The following is a 25433-nucleotide window of genomic DNA, read 5'->3' as shown; positions in this document are numbered from 1 at the left end:
GGTTATCCGAGGTATTGCAAAGATGACCGAAGTTCCACCGTTGCCCTCCGACAATGAACGAAGACCATTAGAAGACTTCCGAAAATCACCGACGACGCTCGAAGACATCCAAAGATATCCGAAGATCATCCAGAGTCCAGAGGATTTCTGAAGATTTGTCAGACTTGGGTCTCAAAAATTCGCAAACTATTTAAATTTTTCAGTTTTTCAAGCGAAATATCGCTCAAATTATCACGAAAATGTACTCAAATACTGGAGCGGAATTGCGCTGAAAGCTCGCGGGGAAAAAAATTCGTTCACTTCAACACTGTAGCTACTGTAGCTGTAACAAGCTTATTGGGAACACTCTGTTTAACTGCTTATTTATGAAAAAAATATAGAAAATAGCAACGCTATCTTTTCAAATGAGAACTTCTATTTTGGAACTCGATTTGTTGTCAGCGGTAAGCTTCAGTTCACTCATGCGAAGGAATTTAAATAATGGCGCACGCGCTCAAACTTCCTAGCAAAGCATAGCGTGCACCATTCAATAATATCAAACTTTTTATTTGTCTCCGCTTTCTTTGAAAAGCGAGGTTTCCGCTCATGTTGTATGGTAGACATGCGAATAGATGATTCAACCGTTAGTCCCACTAGGGACGAACACAGGGAAATGATTTTGACGTCGAGTTCGGAGACAGCACTAAACAAATCAAGCGTACAAACTTTGGGCTGTGGAGACAATTGCCTGAATGGCATTAAATGGCCGCCCGAGCACCACACAAAGAGTACGACTAAAGGAGGTAAAAGAGAGTTTACTTTGAACGGTTTAACGCTTAATCCCACTCCAGTTATCACTCATGGTGGAAGAACGCTAAAAAAGCCCGCACGATACATGGAGTCAGACTCGGACGACGGGCCAAGCTCGCGCAGGAAGTTTCATTCGGTGAAGAAAAGAAAGCGTCTGTTGTCCGACTCGTCGCGTCCTAAATGTAGGAATGGCAGAACAAAGTCTATGGAAAGAGACTCTTCTAGTTTTTTGTCGAATCATAAAGTGAGAGGACAAATGATGTCTCCAAAACGGCAAAACGGCGAGAGGACAGATTTGGAGTTCGAAAATATGGCTGGCTTTGGTTCGCCTTCTGGCATGGTTAGTTCTTTGTCATCATGTAGTAATTCTCGTAGTCAACCGTCTGAATCTGTTTGCCTGAAAAGGACGACAAATGATCTTCAAACGGAGTCAGAAAGTTCAAATCTTAGCGAGACACCTACTAAGCGAAAGAGGGGTAGACCTCCAGAAAATCTATCACAGTCTTCAGAGAAATTGCATTCAGTTGACATTCGCTCGCCACATGGCAATTGTGATACAAGTGCCACGAAAGCATCTCTCGCGTCACCTTCAACTTCAAAATTTTGTAAGAAAAGAAAACTGTCGAAAGGCACACGCAATTTGCAAAAGAGCTGCGTTTCGTCCAGTAGCGATGAAAACGAAACCGCGCCAACAACTCCCAGGAGAAGAGGTCGGCCGCCGAAGAAATTGTTATCAGGTTGCGAAACAAAACACAAAATATTCCGTACACAAAATGGCGTGAAAAAACCTTGGGTGCGGCCTCTTTTGAAAGCAGTAGACAAACGCAAATTGCTTAAACCTTCAGAAAGATCCCTGGATTATTTGCTACATTCACCGGAAACGTTTATGAGCAAGGTGAACTCCAAGTTTGTAGGGGTGAACGGTTGCAGGCTCCTGTCGCCTGGCAAGGAGGTGAAACGTAAACGCGGCCGTCCACCAAAGCCGAAACCTGAACCATCATTTGAATCAGACAAGATTGAAAGTGATGCTTTTCACTTTACTGGAGAGGAGGACCAAAATGGTGGCACGCCAAAGTTGAAACGTAAGTTAAAGAAGTTGAAGTTACAAAGAAAGGAAGACAAAAGACCACTTGGAGCTTCTGTGTTGAAGAAGAGAGCTATTGCAGAGAAACTCAAACGTAAGGCTTTGAATATTAAAGCCAGAAAAAATCTTAAGGTAAGAAGTGAACTGAATGTTTCTCAAAATGATTGTGAACCAGTGATAGGAACTGAACAAAGTCCTGATAACCTTCATAAACGTAGAAGGAGAAACAAGGCTGACAGAATTCTTGGAATGAGACGAAATGTCTCAGGCATGTATGAGTATTTAGTCCAGTGGAAAGATGGGACCAGCTCTTGGTCTCCGTCAAATGAATTGGCTGATTACGAACTAGACTTCAAATGTTTCCTTGGGCACGACTGCCAGGACGTGACAGTTGTAAACAGACTGTCTTACCATGCATACTGGAAGGATGACTTGATTGAGTGTCATAGCAACCAGTCTGAAATTGACAGATTGGTATCAACCAATGACATGCCTTTAGTGCAAGTCAATTTGAAAGAAGATGACAGTGTGCAAGTTGACGAATCTGAGCCTTGTGAGAAACGTGTTATTTGCAAAGAAGTCTCTGTGCAAAAACTAGACGATTGTCTTCATGTCACTCTCGGTCGGTCTTCGAGCAAGAGAAGAAAAATCAATCAGAGAATTGTGGACTCGCTTACTCTGGTTATGGAGGATGCAGCCACTGACGAATCTGAGTTTGTTGTTATAAGCGGTTTAGGAGATGAGACTTTCTGTGGTGTCGATCTTAAAGATCTCACAAGAGTGCCATGCGAGGAAGAGCCCAGGCATTATAGGAAAGATGTGGATAAAATAAGGTATGTTGCTAAATTAGGTAGAAAAAATCTACAGTAAATAGTTCTGAAAAATTATATGTGTTTAATAATCCTACCTGTGAAGATAACAGAATTAATACAAGCAACAGAGAGTTAACGTCATCTAGTTATTTTGCGTGGTAAGATTAGATATTTATGTACAACATTACAAAACTGTCTTCACAAAAGTTGATAATTCTCTGGATTATCTACAATAAAAATAAACAGTTTTGTTGCCATAGAAACTGGAGTGATAACAGAAATAAAAAAAAGGATTGTCACTTTAGTAACATTACATAATGTATTCATTTTCAATGCAAACATGCTCTAAGCACACCTTTGTCTACATTATTTTGTTATAAGCATTAATAACAGACGGCCTGCCAAACAGGAAATTGATATATTGACAGAACTTTTGACACTTTGTTAGGGTGTCAAGTGTTGGAAAATTTGTTGAACAAGATAAAAGTTAATGTGTAATGTCAAATTGACATTATGTGTACAGGGTGTTTGTATAAACACCCGGCCATTTGATTGTTTAAAGCAGGTTTCCCTTCATTAATTTATGCTTGGACTGAAAACTTGTACTATTTCTTGTTTAGTCTAAATATCACCTACAATACCAAGAGTGTTTCTTTGTCTTGCTTTTCTTGAGCCAAGATGTGTACATGTATTTCGACACAGGCATGGCTTCATAATTTGGTATTTTTTTTAGATCAACTTTTGTCACATTGAAGTAAAATGTTGATCATGTGGTAATGACAAACAAACCACCTGATGCATGTTTAAACAGGTGCATCTGATCTGTGTTTGAAACAGACTTGTGTAAAAGCACTTGGCTGTTTGTCAGATTCTGTTTTGTGCAAAAGTCTTGTTTAATGTGTGGTTAGAGAAAATATCCATACCCCCACCACAGAGGGAATTGGAAATTCTAGAGGGGTGGGGGGTCAAGGGCCCAGGAAATTCCATTTTTAGTGCAGAATGCACTTTTGTGATGGTTTGGTGGGCTGTCGTCTTCTAAACCCCTAACGCGCTAATGTGTAAACTTTTAATCACCAATTAATTAATTAATTAATATCAATTAATTAATTATTCCTTGTGGAGGGGGTGGGGGTAGGGAGCACCTGACAGTACCCCTAGGTAAAATCTGGAGCACATCTACGTTACTTTCATATGAAGATCTCAAACGTATATATTTGTTTCAGAAAACCCTTTACTCTCCTTGTGGTACTACTCAACGTAATTTACACCAAACGCATGCGCAGATTAGTCTATGTTGTTTTCTGGAACTATCATGAACATCGCTTGTATTGCGTGTTTGCGGTAGGCTTCCTGCAGACTTCTTGGCGCCAAGTAAAAACCGCAAATTAATTAAATTAGATTTTGACACTTTCACAGCGCTTTCGTAATTAGGTATGCAAAAACTTGCACCGGGATTTTCGGCGTGAACACCTGATAACCAGGAAACAAATATCCTAGCTGTACTGCGTTTTAAAAAACCTGTCGAAAAATATGTTTTTTGATTAGATTTGTTTCTTAAGTTTTTGAGCATCGTCTTTCGTGCAGTCTAAACCGTAACTTAATTACATTAAACAAATGTCATCGATGCCGCCGTAAAACAAACAAAAAACAAAAGTTTCATGTTATCGCATTTTCAAGGAAGACAAAAGTATTTTGTTACAAACGAACAAAAGTGTCGTGTTACGTTTGCAAAGATTAGCGTAAGAAACACCTGAGAAAGAACACAAGTAGCCCGGTGAACAGTTTTTCCGAAAGTAAAATAAAGCAAATAAACACGAACATATATAAAACATCATACTTTCAATTGTTCCATATTGCATTCTGCACTTACAAATCATCGAGATTTTTTTGTTTCCAGTCCCCCGAAACTTGTCAAGTGGTTTGACCGAAATGCACTGGTGTCGAGCGTTGCTTGTTTCACGTTCGATCAAAGGAAAATCATCCTTGTTTGTGAAAAGTTTCATGTTTGTTAGCGATGAAAATAGCATAATGATGTCAGAGACTCGAGATTAACTTGTTCTTGTTATTTCTGGCTATTTGTTTGTAATTTTCATGTCAAATTTGCTTTCTCAGCGAACATTTAGCGATTTTGTGATCACGTCTACGGTGAATGTTTATATCAACACTTTTCAGACCCGTGTTCTGTCAGATACATTTAACGGTTTTCTAAAGCGATTAGAATGAAAAGGGATGGATGGTTATACAACAAGGTAATTTGACAAGTGACTACCAGATATTTTGTCTGTTTACTTTTGAGGAAGTTTTTTGTATTTTGTCTTCAACAGTACATGTATTGTTTTAACATATCTTCCGATCGATCAGTTATATACTATAACTGTTTACAAGACAGATGGCCTAAAATTTAGAGCATTGTACAATTTATCTTTTTTTCCAGAGGGGCTGGGGGGTACGCAATATACTTTTTGAAATTCCGGAGGGGTGGGGTGGGGTAGGGTTTATTTTTCTTAACAAAAACAGAAATTCCAGAGAGGTGGGGGTCATACATGAAATTGCCTCAGTGGTGGGGGTATGGATATTTTCTGGAACCAGTTGTTACAAGTCAGTGTTTTTCTCCCTAGGTATCTGGCTCAGGTTATGATTGACTTTCCAAAGCCAATAGTTGCTGCACTGAAGAAGCCGGCTCAAGGACTGGGTGCAAAGCTTGTGTCTCTATGTGACTTGGTCTGTGATGAGGTGAGTGCAATAGGCACTGTAAGGTGAAGTCTGTTACATTCCTTGGAATCAGTGAGAAACAAGGCCTATCATTAATCAATGTTGGCACTGAACTCCTGGGGGGACTCCCATATGCAGGGCTGTAACGTAATCCCTGTTACAGCTGAGTCTACTATTTCTTCCTGACCTGAAACAAGACCTTTATGGCTAGTAATATTGGTGTTCTTTACTGAAAACCCTTAGTAAGACCAGTGTCTATAACATTTACATGTACCTTCCTAAGGGAGATGACAAGCATCCCTGCCCCTTTCATGTGGGACCCCACCCCCCCCCCCCTGAGTCAAACATGCAAGAGGGGGCGTAAAGGTTTGTGTTATTGGTGTGGTTTTGCAGTATTTTATATTTTAACCTGCAGTATTACAGTTTACTAGACTAATCAGTTTGTGGAAATTTTTGGCTCAATTCGATGCAGTATTGCAGTATTACAGTTTTTTTAAGTTTTTTCTGTGCGGTTATGCCCCTCTCCTGCAATTTTGTCTCAATTGCTTGAACTTCTGATTTCCTGATCTAGTTTTCATTTCCTGCTGTTGAGAAAGGAATTCTGCTGTATTTTGCAAATGAGACAAGGGATATTTTTTGGTGATTTTTACTCTGACAATCATAGTAATTTTGTGTATTCTGTGTTTCAGGCATCTCTTGGCGAGCCAGTTAGCCTTCAGAATGTTTCCAAGGGTCGGGTTCCTTATGGTTTTGCGAAGCTCATGGGACACACGTCAATAAATGAACAAATTCTTGTTGGGCACAAAGTACCCACTTCTCAGCTAGACTGTTTCAATTCAGCATCTGAAGTCTTCAATCACACTCGTTACACTGCCACAATGTCAGCGTCTCTAAAGGCCATGAACGTGCCAAATGGAATGTTGTTTGATGATTGTTTACAGACGCAATGTACCACTGATACACTCTCGGAACTAGAACAACAGCTTCTGCAAGAAGAGCAAAAAGCAAGAAATGAATGCATTGACGAGATGAAAGCACTTTGGCAAGAGGTGTTATCTCAAAAGGAATATAACTCAAAGTAGATACTGAAAGTTAAAATTAATTTTGCTGCCCTTGATCACAAGCCATGCATTGCATATCTAGTAGGTATTTATTTATTTGTGAACCTCGAGGACTAAGCATTCCTAGTTGAGATTATGTGATGTTTGCTGTGGAAAAAAAGGGAAAAGGTTTGAGTGTGTTAAATGCCTTTTGGTGAACAAATTCTTCTTGTAGATAACAGATTCCACTGCCTGCAAATCAATAGGGCTGATTTAGACGGTACAACTTTTTTGCATGCGAAAACTTACGGCAAGTTTATGACACTGCTTGTTTGTGATGATCAATCTTACAAAATCAATAATAAAAAAATTATTGTTTGCAACTATCATTTAAAACCCTTTGACCATCATAGCATCAAACAATGTTATACTATCAAAATCACTAGAGTGGTAAAGAGCATAATTTGCTAAATTTCATCTGGGGCTGCATCAATCTAGATCATGTGAATTTAAAACTTTTATCACATGGACACTGTTTCTTCATCAAGAAAGCCAACACAAAGCTTTGTGTTAAGTTTCAAACAGATCTGAATCCAAATTTCTAACAGCAGTTTTACCACTTTAGTTGTCGTATATGGTTTTTGCATGACATAGGCAACATGCACAACAAAAGTCACATGAAAACAAAGTTGTGCAGGTGTACATGTACCTGCTAAATCAGCCCTTACATAGCCACAAGCGGTTTTCACTTGAGTGTCCAAAGTAATTTGCGTTTGCTTTGGTTTTGCATTACTACGATCAGTGATTGGTTTAAAAATCTCGCGCCACTTTCTCGACCAATCAGAATTAAAACCAAAACCAATTGTGACTTGCTCGCGCACGTTTTCCTGCGCTTCGCGTCAGCTACATGTATTTGCTTGTCTGTGTCCTTTGTGATTGGCCAGAGTTATTACTTTGGTTTTGGTTTTACGACACTCAATACCCGATTCCCTCTATAGCGCGCGCCTGCAGGGAATCACGGTAGTTGTATTCATCAAACCATGCGCGAGACTCGGCAACGATGCACGTTGCCGAATCTCGTGCATGGTTTGATGAATACAACTACCGTGATTCCCTGCAGGCGCGCGCTATAGAGGGAATCGGGTATTGAAAACCTTTCTGAGTAATTAGCAACATACTACTATTGGGCTTTGTTCTTCATTACTATAATCCCACTCTACTTCACAACATGACCAATTTTTTTTGTATAGTAATATAAAAAAGCTGGCAAAAAGCTTGTTTTGATAGACAAAGAAATTATTTCGTTTTTGTGACTACCATTTGTAAAGAGATTGTAATATTATTATTGTTAGGAATGTTTTGTAGTGGGGTTAAAGATACACAAAATGCTTATAAATGTAAAGAGACAATACAAGATTTAGTTACGATACCTCAATATTTCTTCATACGTGCATACAAATTATAAAGTATACATACACTCGCCTAGAATTTAAAATGATCGTCATGAAATTTTTGAAGTGATTGATCCAAAAATTCAGGAAATTAATTTATAAAATTTAACGCCTCTATGGAAAGTATAAAAATCCCAGATGCCAGTTCTAATAATATTTCTGGTACCCAAATCTCCAAAACTTTGTTTCATAAAATTTGTTACAATGACCAAGAAAAAGTAAAAAGATTTGTATAATGTGTTTTGACAATAGCTAGTCATTAGTTTAAGAGATCACTAAGCCTTTTTTTTTAAGGAAACCAACAAGTTCACATACATTTGTAAAATATTTTTTTGGGCTTTCTGAAGATCAAAAATTCAGTGCAACAATGATAATAGAAAAATGTACCTCCTAGTCAACTTACTATCAGTGATACACACAAAGTGTTGCCTTGTAAAACACTTATGGGGTGAAATTTATGAACTTTTCAACTAAACAAATAATTTACAAACTCGTTTGTTACAGAAGGTTGCAGCAAGATGTTTGCAAAATTTGAAAGTAATTCCTACACTAACTTCTCCATGTTCATGTTGACTCCTTGTCATTCTGTTACCAGTCATCCATGTTTTCAAATAAATTTGTCATGTTATCCAATACTGTTCTTCAGAATCAATCCATTATTGAGCATATTTCTGAGGGCAAATAATGCAAACATAGTTGAGTTACCCTTCCACAAAGAAACTTGTTGAAGTATGAAATTGACTGAAAAATAACAAGTTGTTAAACAATATGCCCTTTTATAGTATAGCTGTATTTATACATAGTGCTGTATTTATTGTACACTCACTGTATGCCATGTCTCATATCACCCTGCCAGCAGTACATATCCACTGCTGCATAATCCAGAAGATGTTTATCATGTACTCGCAGACTTAAGAAAATTAATAAATACCCATATTTTTGTGCATTTTGTGTGCCATGTATAGATAGGTTTTTTGATATTGTTACCTCATGAAAAAGATATTAAAAGTGAACATAACTTGTTAGAAAAGCTTGTTTTATTTGGTATTCTTTCAGTGCTACAATAAATCCCTCCCACAGAACACTGAAAGCCAGATTAACAGGTTGGAGTCCTGAGCCGTGCTGTTCGAAAGCTGATTAATTAACACTAACCCAGGATTAAGTGTAAATCAAGAGTTTGATTTCTCTTGTACAAAAGTGTTTTTATTGCTTACGTTTTGTGGAGTTTGGGATAACTGAATGGCAAAACTACAGGGGAGAAAATATAAACAGAAAATCTCACTAAAAGGCTGTTTAGCTAAAATTAAAATACACGCTAATCCTGGATTAGCTTAATCGTGCTTTGAACTACCTGGCCCTGGCTGGGGTCATTGTGTTGAGTTCTTGAACACAATTTACATAACTCAGTGTCTTTCCTTCCAGGTGTATAAATGAGTACAACAGCAAAAGGATAGCGTGGCAATGTACAAGCATTCCATCCTGGGGGAATAGAAATACACCTAGTCTCTTTAAGGGGTGATGAATGGTCCTTCAAGTAAGTGGGTCTCACAAAATTTTAGCCAAATTTCAGGGGTCTTGTCTCAAATTTTTCTTTGATGCCTTCTCGAAGTCTTGATTTCTTTTGCAAGGCTAAAAAGGTCTCGGGCTCGCAGAAAAGATATCAGTCTGGCCGTCTTGCAAAGTCTTGCATTTACCATTCCAGACCTCTTCTTTGTTCCAAAAGGAGAGAGACCATATTCCTTCGGGTGGGGATGGGGGGGGGAATTTTTCAAGGAGGGTGAGCAGGGTTTGTACCCTTTTGAGCTTTTTAAATTCCATGACTTTTCAAAGTTTTCCAAGACCTATTAAAATTTTACCATTTTCCTTGGAAATTTTTTAAAAAATATCTTGATTTCAGGTACATTTCTACCTTTTTCTTCACCATAAATAACCTGCCTAATTTAAATCTTGTACGGTCAATACCATTTTCCATGACCCACACTTGAATTCCATGACTTTCCAGGCTTGGAAAATGAAATTCTAAAATTCCATGACTTTTCGGGTTTTCATGACCAGTACAAACCCTGATTAGGGGAGGTCAATCATTACAATATCAAATATTGCCACCAAAGGGGGTGATTTTTCAATGGCGAGATTAATCAAGGGATGGTTGTTATTCAAGGAAATTTGATAAGTGGCAGAGCCCGAGTGTAGTGGCTTGAATAAGCAATAGGTTTGAAACACGGGTGTTACCTTGCGCACTGATTTGTTTTGTTTGAGAATGTGGGCTCCTTTTCCAAATGGCAGCTGGTAATCAACCCCCCCCCCCCTCCCCCCCCCCACACACACACTGCCTCCGGGGGACTCCCACATAAAAGGTACAGGGTTGCTTGTAGTGCAAATTATTGATTTTGGTCTCACAAATATGTTTAGCTTCTTAACAAAAGTCTTGCTTGGGGTTTGCATGCAAAGAATTAAAACAACACTGTCGTAACTGTTCAGTGGTCTAGACTAATCAGGCAAAAATGATATCTTTCAGGGTCCAAAAAGCTCGAGCCACACCCAGATTGGTCTCCATGACAGGTTTAATTTTCTGACGGCATCCCTGTCCCTTTCATACGGGAGCAGCCCCCCCCCCCCCCTCACCAAGCCCAGGATCAAGCATGAATGAGTTTGTCCTTGATGAGTCAAAATAATGTATACATAAACAGAATTTTTTTATCATGATGTCAGCGACAGGTTTACAGAGGTTAAAGCCAATGGAAAATCACACAAATAATCATTACACATACACCAGATCTGGACATTTAAATAATGTAATATCAATATTTACTACCAGATTCAATTAAGTACACAAACAAACAACATCACAATGTACACATTAAAAAAGCCTATTCGTTTGGTAATTAAAATAAGTTATATTTATCCCCTAAGCAATAAATACTGTACACATGGCACCTTAATGAGCCTTGTAAGTTTAAAACTTAGTGTGAGCTGAAGTACAGTATCTTAGATTAAATGCTTAGTGCAAGGGTTCGTACACATTTTCAGACCAAAAATTCAAAGACTTTTCAAGGACTTTCCAGGACCCTTCTCAGAAATTTCAAGGACTTTTTTAATGAAATTTACCACAAATCAATCATTTCCGGTCTGTTATGCCATTGATATGCGTGCTGAAGAACTAAAAAATTCGCTTATTTTGGTGGTCTTTTCATTGGCTTGAAGCCTTTTGACGTTCAATAAAAAAATCAAGGACTTTCAAGGACCAAAAACCAGTTTCAAGGACTTTCAAGGCCTTGAAATCAAACTCCTGAAATTCAAGGGTTTTCAAGATGCGTACGAACCCTGTAGTGCTATTTGGAGCACCACTACCAGTTTCTGGGGTATTTTGTAGAATGGTAAACACAATTGATACAAGTCTTACAAATTGTTCTGTTACAAGTTGAAATGTAAACAAGTTAATGTATTCTTTTTCTTATCAGTTCTGATTTAAACTTTATGTTTGATGCTAACAATTGTCAGGGGAAAAGATAAAAAGATCATTAAAATATCCTCCAGCATTGTCGCCACCACCAAACACAGCAATTTCTTCTTTGTCTTCCTTTTCACTCTCTGCAGGTAAATAAAGAGCTACATGCCCTGCGCGTGGTGTAAGACTGTCACTAGTTTGAACTGTAATCCAGGTCAATGTTCCTGAAGAAGATGAATTCAAAATTAAATTCAAGAAATATTACATAATGCTCAATTTCAACACTGCACATCTTAAAAAACAAGTTTTCGACATATTTTGGGCTTATATCGTTCAAAGGCTTTTCGGTGACCTTGAAGTGAAATGGGGGGGGGGGGGGGTATTTTGGAAAAAGGAGTATTTTCAGCAGGGGCATATTTTAGGATGGCAAGCTTCAACTCAAAAATAACGCATGTGGGAGTCATAGCTAGTGGCCTTAAATTATTCACGAATTCATGAATAATTTTGTCCTTGTGTTATGTTCTTCTTTCAAGAATGGAACATTTTATCTATGTTAGTTCCTCCCTTTCCAGTGTAATGTGGGGTAATTGTAATTGTTGGGGTAATGTAAGTGGGGAATTGAAAATGGACTAGAACAAAAAAGACATTGCTGGGTAGAATTAATTTCACTTGGCTCAGAGAGGGAGGCGCGATAGCCTAATGGTTAGCGGGCTGGACTTTGGAACGAGCGGTCTGGGTTAGAGCTCTGGCTGGGGTGGTTGTGTTGTGTTCTTGGGCAAGACACTTTACTCTCACAGCGCCCCTCTCCACCCAGGTGTATAAATGGTTACCGACGGAGTAACCCCGCTATGGACTAGCATCCCATCCAGGGGAGAGTAGAAATTCTCCTAGTCACCTTTTGCTACTGAAACCAGGACAAGTTCCGGCCTGATGAACCACTTAAAAGCAGACTATACCCCGACTCCCCTCCCCCCTTAAACTTTAATGTAAGTGGGGAAGTAGGGGTGGAGGTTGGTGGGAGAATACATCCCAAACCTTCCTCTTCCATGTTCTTGTCAGATCCTACTGTTACCCTGGATTCACTGTCATTATAAGAAGACCTTTCTAATCTAAAAATAAGAAAGTTTATACATGGTTACATGCAGATCAAGCTGGCACAAACTGAACTTACCGAGTTCAAAAACAAATGAGTCTGTTAGAATCTGATTACCGTCATATCCACCATGAACAAATATCCTTTGTCTTGGAAGAACAGTTGAGGCATGCCAGCTACGAGGTGATGGTAATGTGCCAATCATAGTGGGACAGGAAAACTCCATCATAGCTGCAACGTGTAAATAAATTAATTATGATATTGCTGTCAAATACCTTATTATAGGAAATTAATGCTTCATGAAATTAACATGAATTTTGAAAATTCGCGTTAATTTGATGCATAATTAATTTTTGTTAACATTAATTTCCGCGCCTATAATTAAGTGGAGCATTAGTTTCCATGACTTTAATTTCCATTTTTTTGGACCCAATTTCTTGATACAGTCCAGATGTTCTTAACTCCTAAGAAAAAGAATTATTTTTAACAGGGTGGAACTGCCGATATTATTAAAACTGTGAAGAACGCTCGAATTGATCTGATTCCTTCGCTTAACCTCTCCGTTTGGGAAAAGTACCCCAAATACTGTTTCCATTTAAGATATATACGCCTAGTATTGAAATAAACTTGTTCCTGTTGTCTCAACAAGTTAGTTTTTCTTTGTGTTTGTCACGTTTATTTCCTTCAGTTTGAAATGTTACACCCTCTTTTTTGATAATTTCCTTTATTGGAAAGTTAATATTTCCTTCAATTAGCTTTAATTTTAGACACCTTAATAAACACGAGCATTTATTTCCGATAATAAGGTACCATTTTTTCCCATGGTGTACACCAATTATAGATCATAGAAATGACACCATAAAATGTCCAAAGCTCAAGTGGCACCAAAAGCTGTTAGTATAGGTAAGTGGTTACACTACAAAGTTTTGGGCATCATTGTTATGGCATTATTCCTATGTTCTATAAGAGTGTACACCATGAGAAAATGTGGTTGATTTGTTTGACACAATAGCATGGAAAATTTACAGTGAATTAGATGGAGAATCAGTGCAAAATCACTGCAGTTGTGAGATCCTGCTATAAACTAAAATACAAATTCAGATCTTTCACCAGACTTACCTAAGTCTATAATGGAAACATCATTGAAACATTGTGGAAAATCCCAGCCTCCAAATACAACTAATCGGTCTCCTAACAAGGATGCTGAGTGACTGTATTGAGTGAGAGAAAAATCAAGTTAATAACTTAGTCGTTAAAACACCAGTTGGCCTTTAGTTGCATGATGCAAACAAAATTAATGATACCAAGGTTGCCACAGAAATCAGTTTTCAAAATTGCCTGACTTTTCGTTGATAAAAATAAAATTTCCCTGACCAAATAAAATATAAAATATTATAGTAGCAGCCTCCAGCCTCTGCATCCAAAAGAAAAACATTGCTAAGATCACACTGACCTGAAATGTTTCTTCCAGCCTTTAATCACTGAATGGTATAAAATCAGCGGTGTTATAATTTTTAATTTTCCCTGATCTTTCTTCAATATATGTGTCAATTTTCCCTGACTCAAAATAAAATTGCCTGACCTGTGTGGCAACCATGTAATACTTTTATTAGAAATTTAGTCAAAGCAAACATTTCGTGCTAACTTTAAACTGTCAAGGGGCAGGGGGGGGGGGGGAAGCAACTTCCCATACATTCTCTTATATGAAATCTGAGCGATGCTCTCACAACTTGCAAAGCAATCATCGGGGCGGTAGTCAGCGGATGTCTCTGAGGCGCATGAGCAGCTCCTTTCTTTGTGAACTTGCCAAAACAATAACAACATGGGACCAGTGAGAGAATTCGATTTTTTTATATATGTAGTAATAAAAAAGACTTTCTAAGTTTTGTCTTTAAAGCAGCGAATATTTCTTCCGAAAGGTTCTTGGTGTCAATATGTGGTGTTTGTTATGAAATAAAACCATCACGGGAATGGTAATGAAAACGTGGCGATCGAATATTCCCGCGCTGGTCGGAGCTATTGTTCTTGCTCTATTGTTTCGAGGTTGTTTGTTAACTTGGTCTTTCTTTGTTTTACTTCATTTACAATCCCCATGTGGGCCAGTTGAAAATCGTGGTACAAACATTTGCATTTTAGCACTGAAAAGTAGCACGGCATCACAAAATTCTGCGTTCTTAAAACTACACGACGATGACGAAATTTTCGGATAAACCTGTGCTTTTAGATTTTTAGTTAAGAGAATTGAACCCCTTTATAATAAGTGATTCCATGGCATAGCAGCTTCCATTTTGCGGGAAAAGATTGCCTGTTGCATCATCGTCCAAAAACCGCTGACTACATCGTGAATCGATCGCTTTGCAAGTTGTGAGAGCATCGCTACTCGGTCCCAGACCTCGTTTCTTCCCCCCCCTGGTCAAGGGGTTTCAGGCCCACTCTTTAAATTTAAGGTGGCTGTAAACCCTTTTGACAGAATTTTTAAAATAATTATTAGTAAAACATTTCAAGTCAAAATACCCTGATTTGGGGCTGGGTGGTGTCCCACTAGTGATTGGTTTGTACCAGTTGTTTGCTGCAGTGTTGAAGATATAAAGCTTGTTACTACAGCCATCGGGCTGTGGATCTGGGTTAGGGAACACTCCTCCAAACACAAGGAGCTCTCCATTGAACAAGTTACAGCTATGATATGCTCTGGTTGGTGCATTGCCGACAGCCTGCAAGGGAAATCAGGAACTTAGTTTATGATGTGCTGAATGAGTGCCATTGAGACCCATATTCAAGTTTAATAAGTTAAAACTGAACCAGCTGTTAATAAAATAGCTTTCCATGTAAAGGATTAAATTATTAATAAAATGTGCAGTAAAGAAGTCGGCTTTTATTAATTAATGAAGGTAGCCTAGATTATGAGAGCCTAATAATCTCATGAGTCTAAAATTATCTGTAAACAGAAAGGATGGGTGTTTGAATTTGTCAGGACCATTACTAAACATTAAATTATCAAGCTGGGATCCTTTTTTACTTAATATGATTGTTTAACAACTACATCATGGTGTATGTATGCCTGGGATGTCCTTCCACTGTGACCAGCCAGCACTTAGACAGTAAACTACTCCCATGGTCGGCATTCCCTGCAACCCAGCCAAGAGCGCCCCATGTTTAGTCCTCCAGCCACTCGTTACAATGAGATGACATTGGGAAGGGATGGGAGTGGGGGCAGAAAGGCATTGACAAAAAAAGAAGAAGAAAAAAAAAAAAAAAAAAAAAACTAAGCACCAAATTTAATTTGTTTAACAAACCTTGACAGCTGACCAGGTATTTGTTTGAAGGTCTAAAATGTTTACATCGCTAAACCATCTCTTTGTCTTTGATCCACCATACACGTATAAAACTTTCTTGTCTGGATCATAGGTGACTGTGTGTCCTATCCGTCTATCAGCCCCGCCTCCCTCGCAGCTCTCTTGGTGCCAAGACGTGCATCCTTATAAATAAATGTAGTACACCAAGTTAAGTTGATAAGTCAAGTTGAATTTTATTGTCACTAAAAGGGATGGTCTGACATGGGTCCACAGTCTGATCTCTAGAAGTATCTTAAAAATTATTTTATTTATTGATCATCAAAAATTCCCCAAGACCTCCATGGACATAAGTACAAGGGTCTTTCAAAGATTCAAGATCTTGGTGAAATATCTTAGAATCATTAGTAAGAATGATTTTGAAGTTCTCGATAGGATTGTCAAAGATCCTTATGAAAATCTTTAGAGATCCTTAAAATATTATCCCCAGGGATGCCCTATGCTCCTGAGAAGGAGTGAAGAGACTCCAAGAAGAAAAAAATTGGCAACGTCATTCTCAGGTACTTATAAGCACCACATCTACATGTAGTGTTTTAATAGCATATCTGCACTGAAAAGAGTTGCTGGTATTCAGTTTACTGACCTTGTGACATATTCAGTGTCCAAACTGAATCTTTAGCCATCTGTAATTTATTTCCCTGTCCTCCAATCAGCACCGCTTTCCTCTTGTCAATCAAACACATGTCATGTCCCCATCGACCTGAAGGAACTAACAAAATACAACAAAAAATTTGCTTAAAATAATTAACTTCAGTTTGTCTTGTTGTTTCTGTTGCATCTGTCTAGTTGATGTTTCTTGTTTTTTTTTTTACCCATTGCTACTAAGGAGTTGAGGCACATAAATAATTTACAGCCTACCGAACATCATAGATTAAACTTGTCACAAATAGATGAGCTTGGGGTCTGGTGCCTTGAAGGTTAGCAGGGTGTCACATGCAATAAGCTGCAGGTAGGTAAACATGGTAACCCTGGAAAGCGGGAATCACCCAAACAACATCAATTAACTGGCACCGTCACTGGGTCTTCACAATCAGCAAGAGAAATCAGAAGTCATCTACCATTTGACAAATGGCCAATATCATGTGATAACCTGACAATTATGTAAATTTTCCAGCTTACCATCATCCAAGTTGATAGTTGATGGAGTGTCAGGTGGGGTCGGCAGTCCAGGACTCTTTGCTGAATTGTTTCTTGGATTCTTTTTAACACTTCCTGTACCTTGTTGGGAATTTTGCTTTTGAATTGGACTTGAACAAAAAAAGCAATGTCAACTAGAATAAATTTCACGTAACTCTTACAATTAAATTATGAAGACTATGACTCCATTTTTGTATTTCAAGACCTGTCCACAAGGAACCCAATTCTCCCAGCACTGTTAGAATTATTTCAGGTGGTTATTGAATACAGTCAACTCTCTCTAAGAGGGGCATCATTTAGACTGGCTCCAACTGTCAGATTTAGAGAGGTGTTTGCCCTATAGGGAGGTTAGTCATACTCACGTTTCAGCGTTGCTCCGTCTTCTTTTCTTTGATGGCGGTGTAATTTTATCTTTTGCAGTTTCAGGACAAGCCTCTGTTCCTTCACAATCAACAAAACTGAGCTTTTGCTGCTTCAAGTTCTTAAAATTTCCTGGAGTAACAGGGCTCTTTAAAGCGTCTTTTTGCGGTTCCTGTGTCGGTGACAATACTGTTCCTTCTTTACCCTTCTTATTTTCCTTATCATGACAAGATTTCTCCTTTACAGTTCTTAAGGTCAGCTTAGCCATTCGCCCCTAATAAGGAAAAAAATCATCGGTCTTTAAATGACATTCTGTGGTATGCTGTATACCAGTTGACTAGGTATGTTAATTATTTGCCAGAATAGATTGGTGAGAATGACTGTTGAATAATGGTATGTGTTTTAAATGAACAAATTGGTAAGTTGACCGAAAGACATGGTGCATACTGTTTATAACTTAGTTTCTGTTTATTGTTCTCCCTTGACAAGAGACTGGAAATAAGGAGAAATGAACAAATTGTACAGAATTTTCAGACGGTTTGTACCAACTGGAATGAAAAAAAACCATCTTAAAAATTCTTAAGGGCTATCTTAAAACATCCATGTCCAATATACACGATCTGATACGGATCGTAAAAACCATTAGACGAATCGTACGGTTGGTACGGTTCGTACGAGTCGTGAAACAATAGTTTACGAGTCGTACAGTTGGTGAAGTGCATATGATTAGTTGGACATAGTGTGTCCTAACAGTGCTACGAATCGTACGAGTCGTACGGTTCGTACGAGTCGTGAAACAATAGTTTACGAGTCGTACAGTTGGTGAAGTGCATATGATTAGTGGGACATAGTGTGTCCTAACAGTGCTACGAATCGTACGAGTCGTACGGTTCGTACGAGTCGTGAAACAATAGTTTACGACTCGTGCAGTTTGCTAACTGCATAGCATTAGTGATAAAGCGTGATACTGTAATCAAAACACACCAAGCATAATGTATATTTCTCGTTCTGTAAGCGTCACGTGCCCAACACGGTAAACACAATGTATATTTCTCGTTCTAAAAACGTGGAAACCCAAACACGCTTTAGAATGGCCCAAACACGCTAAACGCAATGTGTATTCTTCGTTCTATAAAAGTGTGCTAGCGAAACTCGCTAAACACAACACGGTAAACACAATGTATATTTCTCGTTCTAAAAACGGGCAAACCCAAACACGCTTTAGAAAATGTCCCAAACACGCTAAAGGCAGTGTTTCTCGTTCTAAAAACGTGCAAACCCAAACACGCTTTAGAAAATGTCCCAAACACGCTAAACGAAAAACACACCAAGCATAATGTATATTTCTCGTTCTGTAAGCGTCACGTCCCCAACACAGTAAACACAATGCATATTTCTCGTTCTAAAAACGTGGAAACCCAAACACGCTTTAGAATGGCCCAAACACGCTAAACGCAGTGTATTCTTCGTTCTATAATAAGCGTGCTAGCGATACTCGCTAAACTCAACACGGTAAACACAATATTTCTCGTTCTGTAAGCGTCACGTCCCCAACACGGTAAACACAATGTATATTTCTCGTTCTAAAAACGTGGAAACCCAAACACGCTTTAGAATGGCCCAAACACGCTAAACGCAATGTGTATTCTTCGTTCTATAAAAAGTGTGCTAGCGAAACTCGCTAAACACAACACGGTAAACACAATGTATATTTCTCGTTCTAAAAACGGGCAAGCCCAAACACGCTTTAGAAAATGTCCCAAACACGCTAAACGCAGTGTATTCTTCGTTCTATAATAAGTGTGCTAGCGATACTCGCTAAACACAACGCGGTAAACACAATGTATATTCTTCGTTCTAAAAGCGTTTGATGGCCCAAACACGCTAAACGCAATGTATTCTTCGCTCTATAAAAAGTGTGCTAAAGAAACTCGCTAAACACAACACGGTAAACACAATGTATATTTCTCGTTCTAAAAACGTGCAAACCCAAACACGCTTTAGAAAATGTTCTAAGCACGCTAAGGGGTGTCGAATGGTAAAATGCGAGACTTTGCAGTTAATTAGTACATGTCTGGAAAAGTGTTTCGCGTTAATGGGAGTTCTAAAAATCAAAAATTTTTACCAAATGTTTGTTAATATTTGTTTATTTGGATTGCTATGGAACACTCTGACATATCAATTATTTCTAAGCGACTATTTGATGAATTATTGTTGACATAAATGCATTGCCTATCTAATTCTAGACAAAGTATGTTTTGTTGTTGAAGAACAAATGCCAACTTGGTCTTTTTATGATACATACTGTATGGTTGGGATAACTACAACTTTAATTAAAGCAATTAAGTGTTTAAGTTTAAGATCATGATCAACGCATTACTTTCATCACCATAACACTTGGCTTTCAACGTCCTCGTTGTGGTTGTCCAACGCATAAAGCATCCAACTGTACGACTCGTAAACTCATTGTTTGACGACTCGTACGAACCGTACGATTTGTACGAGTCGTAGCACTGTTAGGACTCACTATGTCCCACTAATCATATGCCCTTCACCAACTGTACGACTCGTAAACTCATTGTTTTACGACTCGTACGAACCGTACGAACCGTACGAATCGTAGCACTGTTAGGACCCACTATGTCTCACAGTAATCATACTAAATCATACTAAGTCTCACTAATCATATGCACTTCACCAACTGTACGACTTGTAAACCCATTGTTTCACGACTCGTACCAACCGTATGAACCGTACGAATCGTAGCACTGTTAGGACCCACTATGTCCCACTAATCATATGCCTTTCACCAACTGTACGACTCGTAAACTCATTGTTTCACGACTCGTACGAACCGTACGATTCGTACGATTCGTAGCACTGTTAGGACCCACTATGTCTCACTAACATATGCACTTCACCAACTGTACGACTGGTAAACCCATTGTTTCACGACTCGTACGAACCGTACGATTCGTACGATTCGTAGCACTGTTAGGACCCACTATGTCCCACTAATCATATGCACTTCACCAACTGTACGACTCGTAAACTCATTGTTTTACGACTCGTACGAACCGTACGATTCGTACGATTCGTAGCACTGTTAGGACCCACTATGCCCCACTAATCATATGCCCTTCACCAACTGTACGACTCGTAAACCCATTGTTTTACGACTCGTACGAACCGTACGATTCGTACGATTCGTAGCACTGTTAGGACCCACTATGTCCCACTAATCATATGCCCTTCACCAACTGTACGACTCGTAAACTCATTGTTTGACGACTCGTACGAACCGTACGCTTCGTACGAGTCGTAGCACTGTTAGGACCCACTATGTCCCACTAATCATATGCCCTTCACCAACTGTACGACTCGTAAACTCATTGTTTTACGACTCGTACGAACCGTACGAACCGTACGAATCGTAGCACTGTTAGGACCCACTATGTCTCACAGTAATCATACTAAATCATACTAAGTCTCACTAATCATATGCACTTCACCAACTGTACGACTGGTAAACCCATTGTTTCACGACTCGTACGAACCGTACGATTCGTACGAATCGTAGCACTGTTAGGACCCACTATGTCTCACAGTAATCATACTAAGTCATACTAAGTCTCACTAATCATATGCACTTCACCAACTGTACGACTCGTAAACCCATTGTTTTACGACTCGTACGAACCGTACGATTCGTAGCACTGTTAGGACCCACTATGCCCCACTAATCATATGCCCTTCATCAACTGTACGACTCGTAAACCCATTGTTTTACGACTCGTACGAACCGTACGATTCGTACGATTCGTAGCACTGTTAGGACCCACTATGTCCCACTAATCATATGCCCTTCACCAACTGTACGACTCGTAAACTCATTGTTTGACGACTCGTACGAACCGTACGCTTCGTACGAGTCGTAGCACTGTTAGGACCCACTATGTCCCACTAATCATATGCCCTTCCTTTCTAATTTCTGGACTGCATTTCAAAAGTGGTGGTCCGAAAAACAACAAAATACAATTACTCTTTCAGAACGCGATATCCTTTACGGCTGGCATGACAACGCCATACAAACAAAAGATATTTTAAATTACATATCACTTGTAGCTAAGTATTATATCTTTTGTACGACCCAAGACTGCGATGATGTACCTTTTGACGGCTTTCCTCCTTTTCTAAAAAACAGATTGGATACTCTACAACATATTGCAGTTAGAAATAAAACTATTAACAATTTCGAATTAAAGTGGAAAGACTTTATGTAAGCTTATTTCCTTGTTTATTTATTTTTCTTTATTTATTTATTTATTTATTTATTTATTTTTTTTTTTTAAATATTTTTATTTATTTATATTTTTTCATTTACTTTATTTTCCTATGTACCTGTACCTTTATTTTCATATGTAAATTGTAACAGTTTATAAACTACGTAACTTAATTGTAACTTACGTCTGCTCTTTTTTTTCTTACACTGTAACATTTGTACAATGTTAAAATGGCAATAAAGATATTAAAAAAAAAAAAAAAAAAAAAAAAAAAAAAAAAAAAAAAAAAAAAATCATATGCCCTTCACCAACTGTACGACTCGTAAACTCATTGTTTTACGACTCGTACGAACCGTACGAACCGTACGAATCGTAGCACTGTTAGGACCCACTATGTCTCACAGTAATCATACTAAATCATACTAAGTCTCACTAATCATATGCACTTCACCAACTGTACGACTTGTAAACCCATTGTTTCACGACTCGTACCAACCGTACGAACCGTACGAATCGTAGCACTGTTAGGACCCACTATGTCTCACAGTAATCATACTAAGTCATACTAAGTCTCACTAATCATATGCACTTCACCAACTGTACGACTTGTAAACCCATTGTTTCACGACTCGTACCAACCGTACGAACCGTACAATTGGAGTGATGATTTTTACGATCCGTATCAGGTCGTGTATATTGGACAACCCTCTCTTAAAATGTCCTCAATTTCCAAACAGATTTTCCAGAAATTAACTGTGCCATTTGCTTTCCAACTGAAATTTCTGGGATTCTTGGTAAGCACCCCAAATTCTAAAGGTGTTTCAATGAAAAAGTGAGGACCAAATGGTCTAAAAATAATTCAATCACTCCAGGTACTATTAATTTTAATCTGGGCCTCAACTGGCAACATTTCACTCTAGAGCAGTATAAAAACAAACAACTAGTTTGATTTGCATTTCCATTGTTCCAGATTTACTGCCATAATCCTTAAACAAGAATATAAAAAAATCAAACTAGTTTTAAATTTCATTTTGACTTGAAGTTCATTATAAACTACAACACATACCTCTTCACAAAGTTGTTCACTTCTTTTCAAAAACTTGGTTGTCCAACCTTCATCCCAACAGAGTACTTTGTTTCTGCATGTCAGTGTACCTATCTTCTGAGGTGGAATCTCGGCGTCAATAGAAACTTCAGCAATAATTTCCAGCCCCTTAAAGTGTGGTTCCCATTTTCCAAGGCTAAAAATAATTATTTGCTCTGGGAGTGGTAGTTGGAAATGGCAATGGAAGCGTTTCTTACACTCTCCTTTTTCTTGATCACTGCAAGGGAAAATTATTCATCCAAGTAGTTGATTAAATTGAAAAATTACTGACAGTACGATTGGATCCTTGTCATTAAATTGGGTCACACATGGCCCACACAAAATTAATTTGGCTGTACAGTCAACTCTCTCTCAGATGGACACCGTCAGGACTGGCTGAGGGTACATGTAGGTATAAAACATGGGGTATGCCATGTGTCGTTTGCCATGGGGTAGGCCATGACCTAGGGGTGGTTAGCTATCTTAATGAACAAAAATAATAATAAATGGTATACTGTAAATGCATTTGGTATTAATGTATAAAATGCTTACATAGAGTGGGTGAGGGAACTTATTCTTTGAGTCAGGAATTTGAGTCAGTTAAGCACGGATCCGCCCTGCGAGCAGAGCCTCTTTTAACTTCCCTTTAGTTGAGATTTGGGAAGTAGAAAGAGGCTCTGCCTGAATCTTGTCATTTCTTTGAAGTCGCCGCAGCCCCAAAGTTTGGGCTGGTCAGCCCGGATTAAACCGGTTTTTGCTGCGCAGGCATAAATTTTTTAGAGAAACTGACGGTCAAGACAGAGCCCACAGTACGCTCTCGAAAGCACAAGAGCTGACGAATGCTCTCGCCATCTGCTACGTTAGTGTGCGCGTGCAGCTTTTGGATCATTTAAGATCTCGGTTTTTCGCAAACCAAGAAGAAATTTCACTGTTAAAATCGCACATCTCTACCATAAATTCACTAATAATACCTCAAGCGGTACTTGACGTGTTTTTACTGAAGGAATTCAGACGCTCTTAACAAAAAAGAAATTGTGAAAGAAACACTTTGTTCACGCTGTCGTGTGCGATCCGTCACGCCATTCCGCGCGCGCATGCCAAGATTAAATCGTCCTCGCGTAAGCCCGTGCAAGCTAAACGCACAAGCATCGCGTAAACCTCGCGCATGCTCAACAAAGATTTTACACGATTCTTGCAGAGCCCTTTCTTCTCAAGTATATCAGTGGAAAAGAGAGGGCTCTGCTCGCAGGGTGGCACGGATCTTGAGTTGACAATCAAACCATGTCTTAAGAGTTAGGATCGCAAGGCAGTACATTTTTAATTGTCTATTATTTTCGTTCATTTTAGAAAATTAACCACCCCAGGTGAAGGCCTACCCCATGTTTTGTAACTACCTGACTGGCCGACGAGTCAGCCTTATATAGAGAGTTGAGGTATTTGGGGCTGGCTGATGGAAAAAAAAACACTCAGCTTAACAACAACAGATCTCTTCTCCCACACGCTCCTATTCTGGCTGATTCACTGATTAGAACATATAAGCTTAAAGCTGATTTCCAGTCCGTACTGCGCAGACTCGGGGTTTGTTTACGTTTTTGTTTTGAATTCGTTGAAACGTTACACTTCGGTGACAGCATACATGACGTTTTTTAGTCCGCCATTACAGTTCGTTTCGTTCAAGAATTTCCGATGAGCTGAAACGTCGGTTTGAAATAGCGTCAAGGTTCTTCTACTCGATATTATTTCTTCTGTAAGGATATCTGGCGTTAATTATGAAGAAAAAGGTAAGTTTGTCGCGGAATTTTTAGTTTTGCTTGTAAACATTCCCTTCGTGTGAGGCTCACATAAACATTGCAGCCGAGATTGCGCAGTACGGACTGGAATTCATCTTTAAACCTTATTTATTCAACAGATTGATGAAGAATTTCGTGAAATAATCAGACTGTTATAGACTCCACAAAAACCTCGGGGAGCCGCTCTGCGGGGTAACTTGACATTAATAACCCAATTACATTTTCGTGTGTTAAGCTTTTAACACTGGATTGAGTGTGAACTGATTAGCGTCATGAGTTACATGTGCATTGTACTTTGATCACATTTTCGAAATCGACAGTGACGGAAATAAGGCTTGTGTCAAAACAAATAATGAATGAAGTCACAAAAAGAAAGCGGATCTTTCACTTCCTGCAGGGTCTAAAATTATATTAAGCCATATATTTAGCAGCTGAAATCTTCTCAAAGTTTAATCACAATGCGACTGAAAACGCGCGCAAAAATATAACCAAACTGTAAATAGAAAGCTTACCTGATAGCGCAACTTAAACGCCTCGGTGGCTCCCAGACATTGAGCACCGCGTAGAGCGACAGCGAGTCTTCATCTGAAAGATGCCTTACTCTCGGAGTGTCCATGTCGAATAACTGACAAAAGATCATGGACTCGTGAAAACGAGGAATATATAATCAACAAATTCATGAAACTTACTTGAAATATGCGCGCTCTTTTTTCGAAGGCGCCCGTAAATGCATTATGGGATATGAATGCTAAAAAATCTCTTGGGGGTGGGAGAGGAAGTATGCTTCTCTTAAGAAATCGATAATTACGACCACTTTGGTTGTCATAAATTGCAAATATAAAAAGAAGGAGCGGTAATAAATGACTCTGTGATTATATTCAACGAACACATATTCTAGAAAACAATAACAGTCACTGAAGTTGTTAAAATAGCCAAGGGGGTCCCCCAAGGGCAGATAACCGACGCGGAAGGGCTGCTGGGAAGACACTGCCTACTTCCA

General features: G+C 38.8%; 2 protein-coding genes across 2 annotated transcripts; one reads left to right on the top strand and one right to left on the bottom strand.

Moving 5' to 3' along the window:
- Positions 1-497: 497 nt before the first annotated feature.
- LOC144636137 (uncharacterized) lies at positions 498-8918 on the top strand. The gene is made up of 3 exons (XM_078495273.1): positions 498-2706; positions 5304-5418; positions 6087-8918. Exons 1-3 carry the CDS (start codon positions 593-595, stop codon positions 6477-6479), a joined length of 2622 nt encoding a protein of 873 aa, XP_078351399.1. The 5' UTR covers positions 498-592; the 3' UTR covers positions 6480-8918.
- Positions 8919-10667: 1749 nt separating this feature from the next.
- Positions 10668-25150, bottom strand: LOC144636148 (kelch domain-containing protein 2-like). The gene is made up of 10 exons (XM_078495285.1): positions 24946-25150; positions 22626-22881; positions 17279-17550; positions 16899-17026; positions 16363-16488; positions 15723-15904; positions 14944-15140; positions 13549-13640; positions 12508-12660; positions 10668-11560 (listed from the first exon to the last, which is right to left on the bottom strand). The coding sequence occupies exons 1-10, from the start codon at positions 25071-25073 to the stop codon at positions 11376-11378; spliced, it is 1719 nt and encodes a 572-aa protein (XP_078351411.1). The 5' UTR covers positions 25074-25150; the 3' UTR covers positions 10668-11375.
- Between the last annotated feature and the right edge of the window lie 283 nt (positions 25151-25433).

This window comes from Oculina patagonica, chromosome 13 (genome assembly GCF_052425735.1).
Source record: "Oculina patagonica isolate OP01 chromosome 13, crgOcupat, whole genome shotgun sequence".
NCBI lineage: Eukaryota > Metazoa > Cnidaria > Anthozoa > Scleractinia > Oculinidae > Oculina > Oculina patagonica.
The sequence above is the reverse complement of the archived record's forward strand: the minus strand, read 5'-3'. Positions and strand labels throughout refer to the sequence as shown.

Coding starts and splice junctions, on each gene's coding strand:
- LOC144636137 (XM_078495273.1), top strand. CDS start 593: ATGGTAGACATGCGAATAGATGATTCAACCGTTAGTCCCACTAGGGAC. Junction 2,707..5,303: donor AAAGATGTGGATAAAATAAG/GTATGTTGCTAA, acceptor TTTTCTCCCTAG/GTATCTGGCTCAGGTTATGA. Junction 5,419..6,086: donor GTGACTTGGTCTGTGATGAG/GTGAGTGCAATA, acceptor TCTGTGTTTCAG/GCATCTCTTGGCGAGCCAGT.
- LOC144636148 (XM_078495285.1), bottom strand. CDS start 25,073: ATGATCTTTTGTCAGTTATTCGACATGGACACTCCGAGAGTAAGGCAT. Junction 22,882..24,945: donor CGTTTAAGTTGCGCTATCAG/GTAAGCTTTCTA, acceptor TTTCCCTTGCAG/TGATCAAGAAAAAGGAGAGT. Junction 11,561..12,507: donor CTCATTTGTTTTTGAACTCG/GTAAGTTCAGTT, acceptor CATCTTCTTCAG/GAACATTGACCTGGATTACA.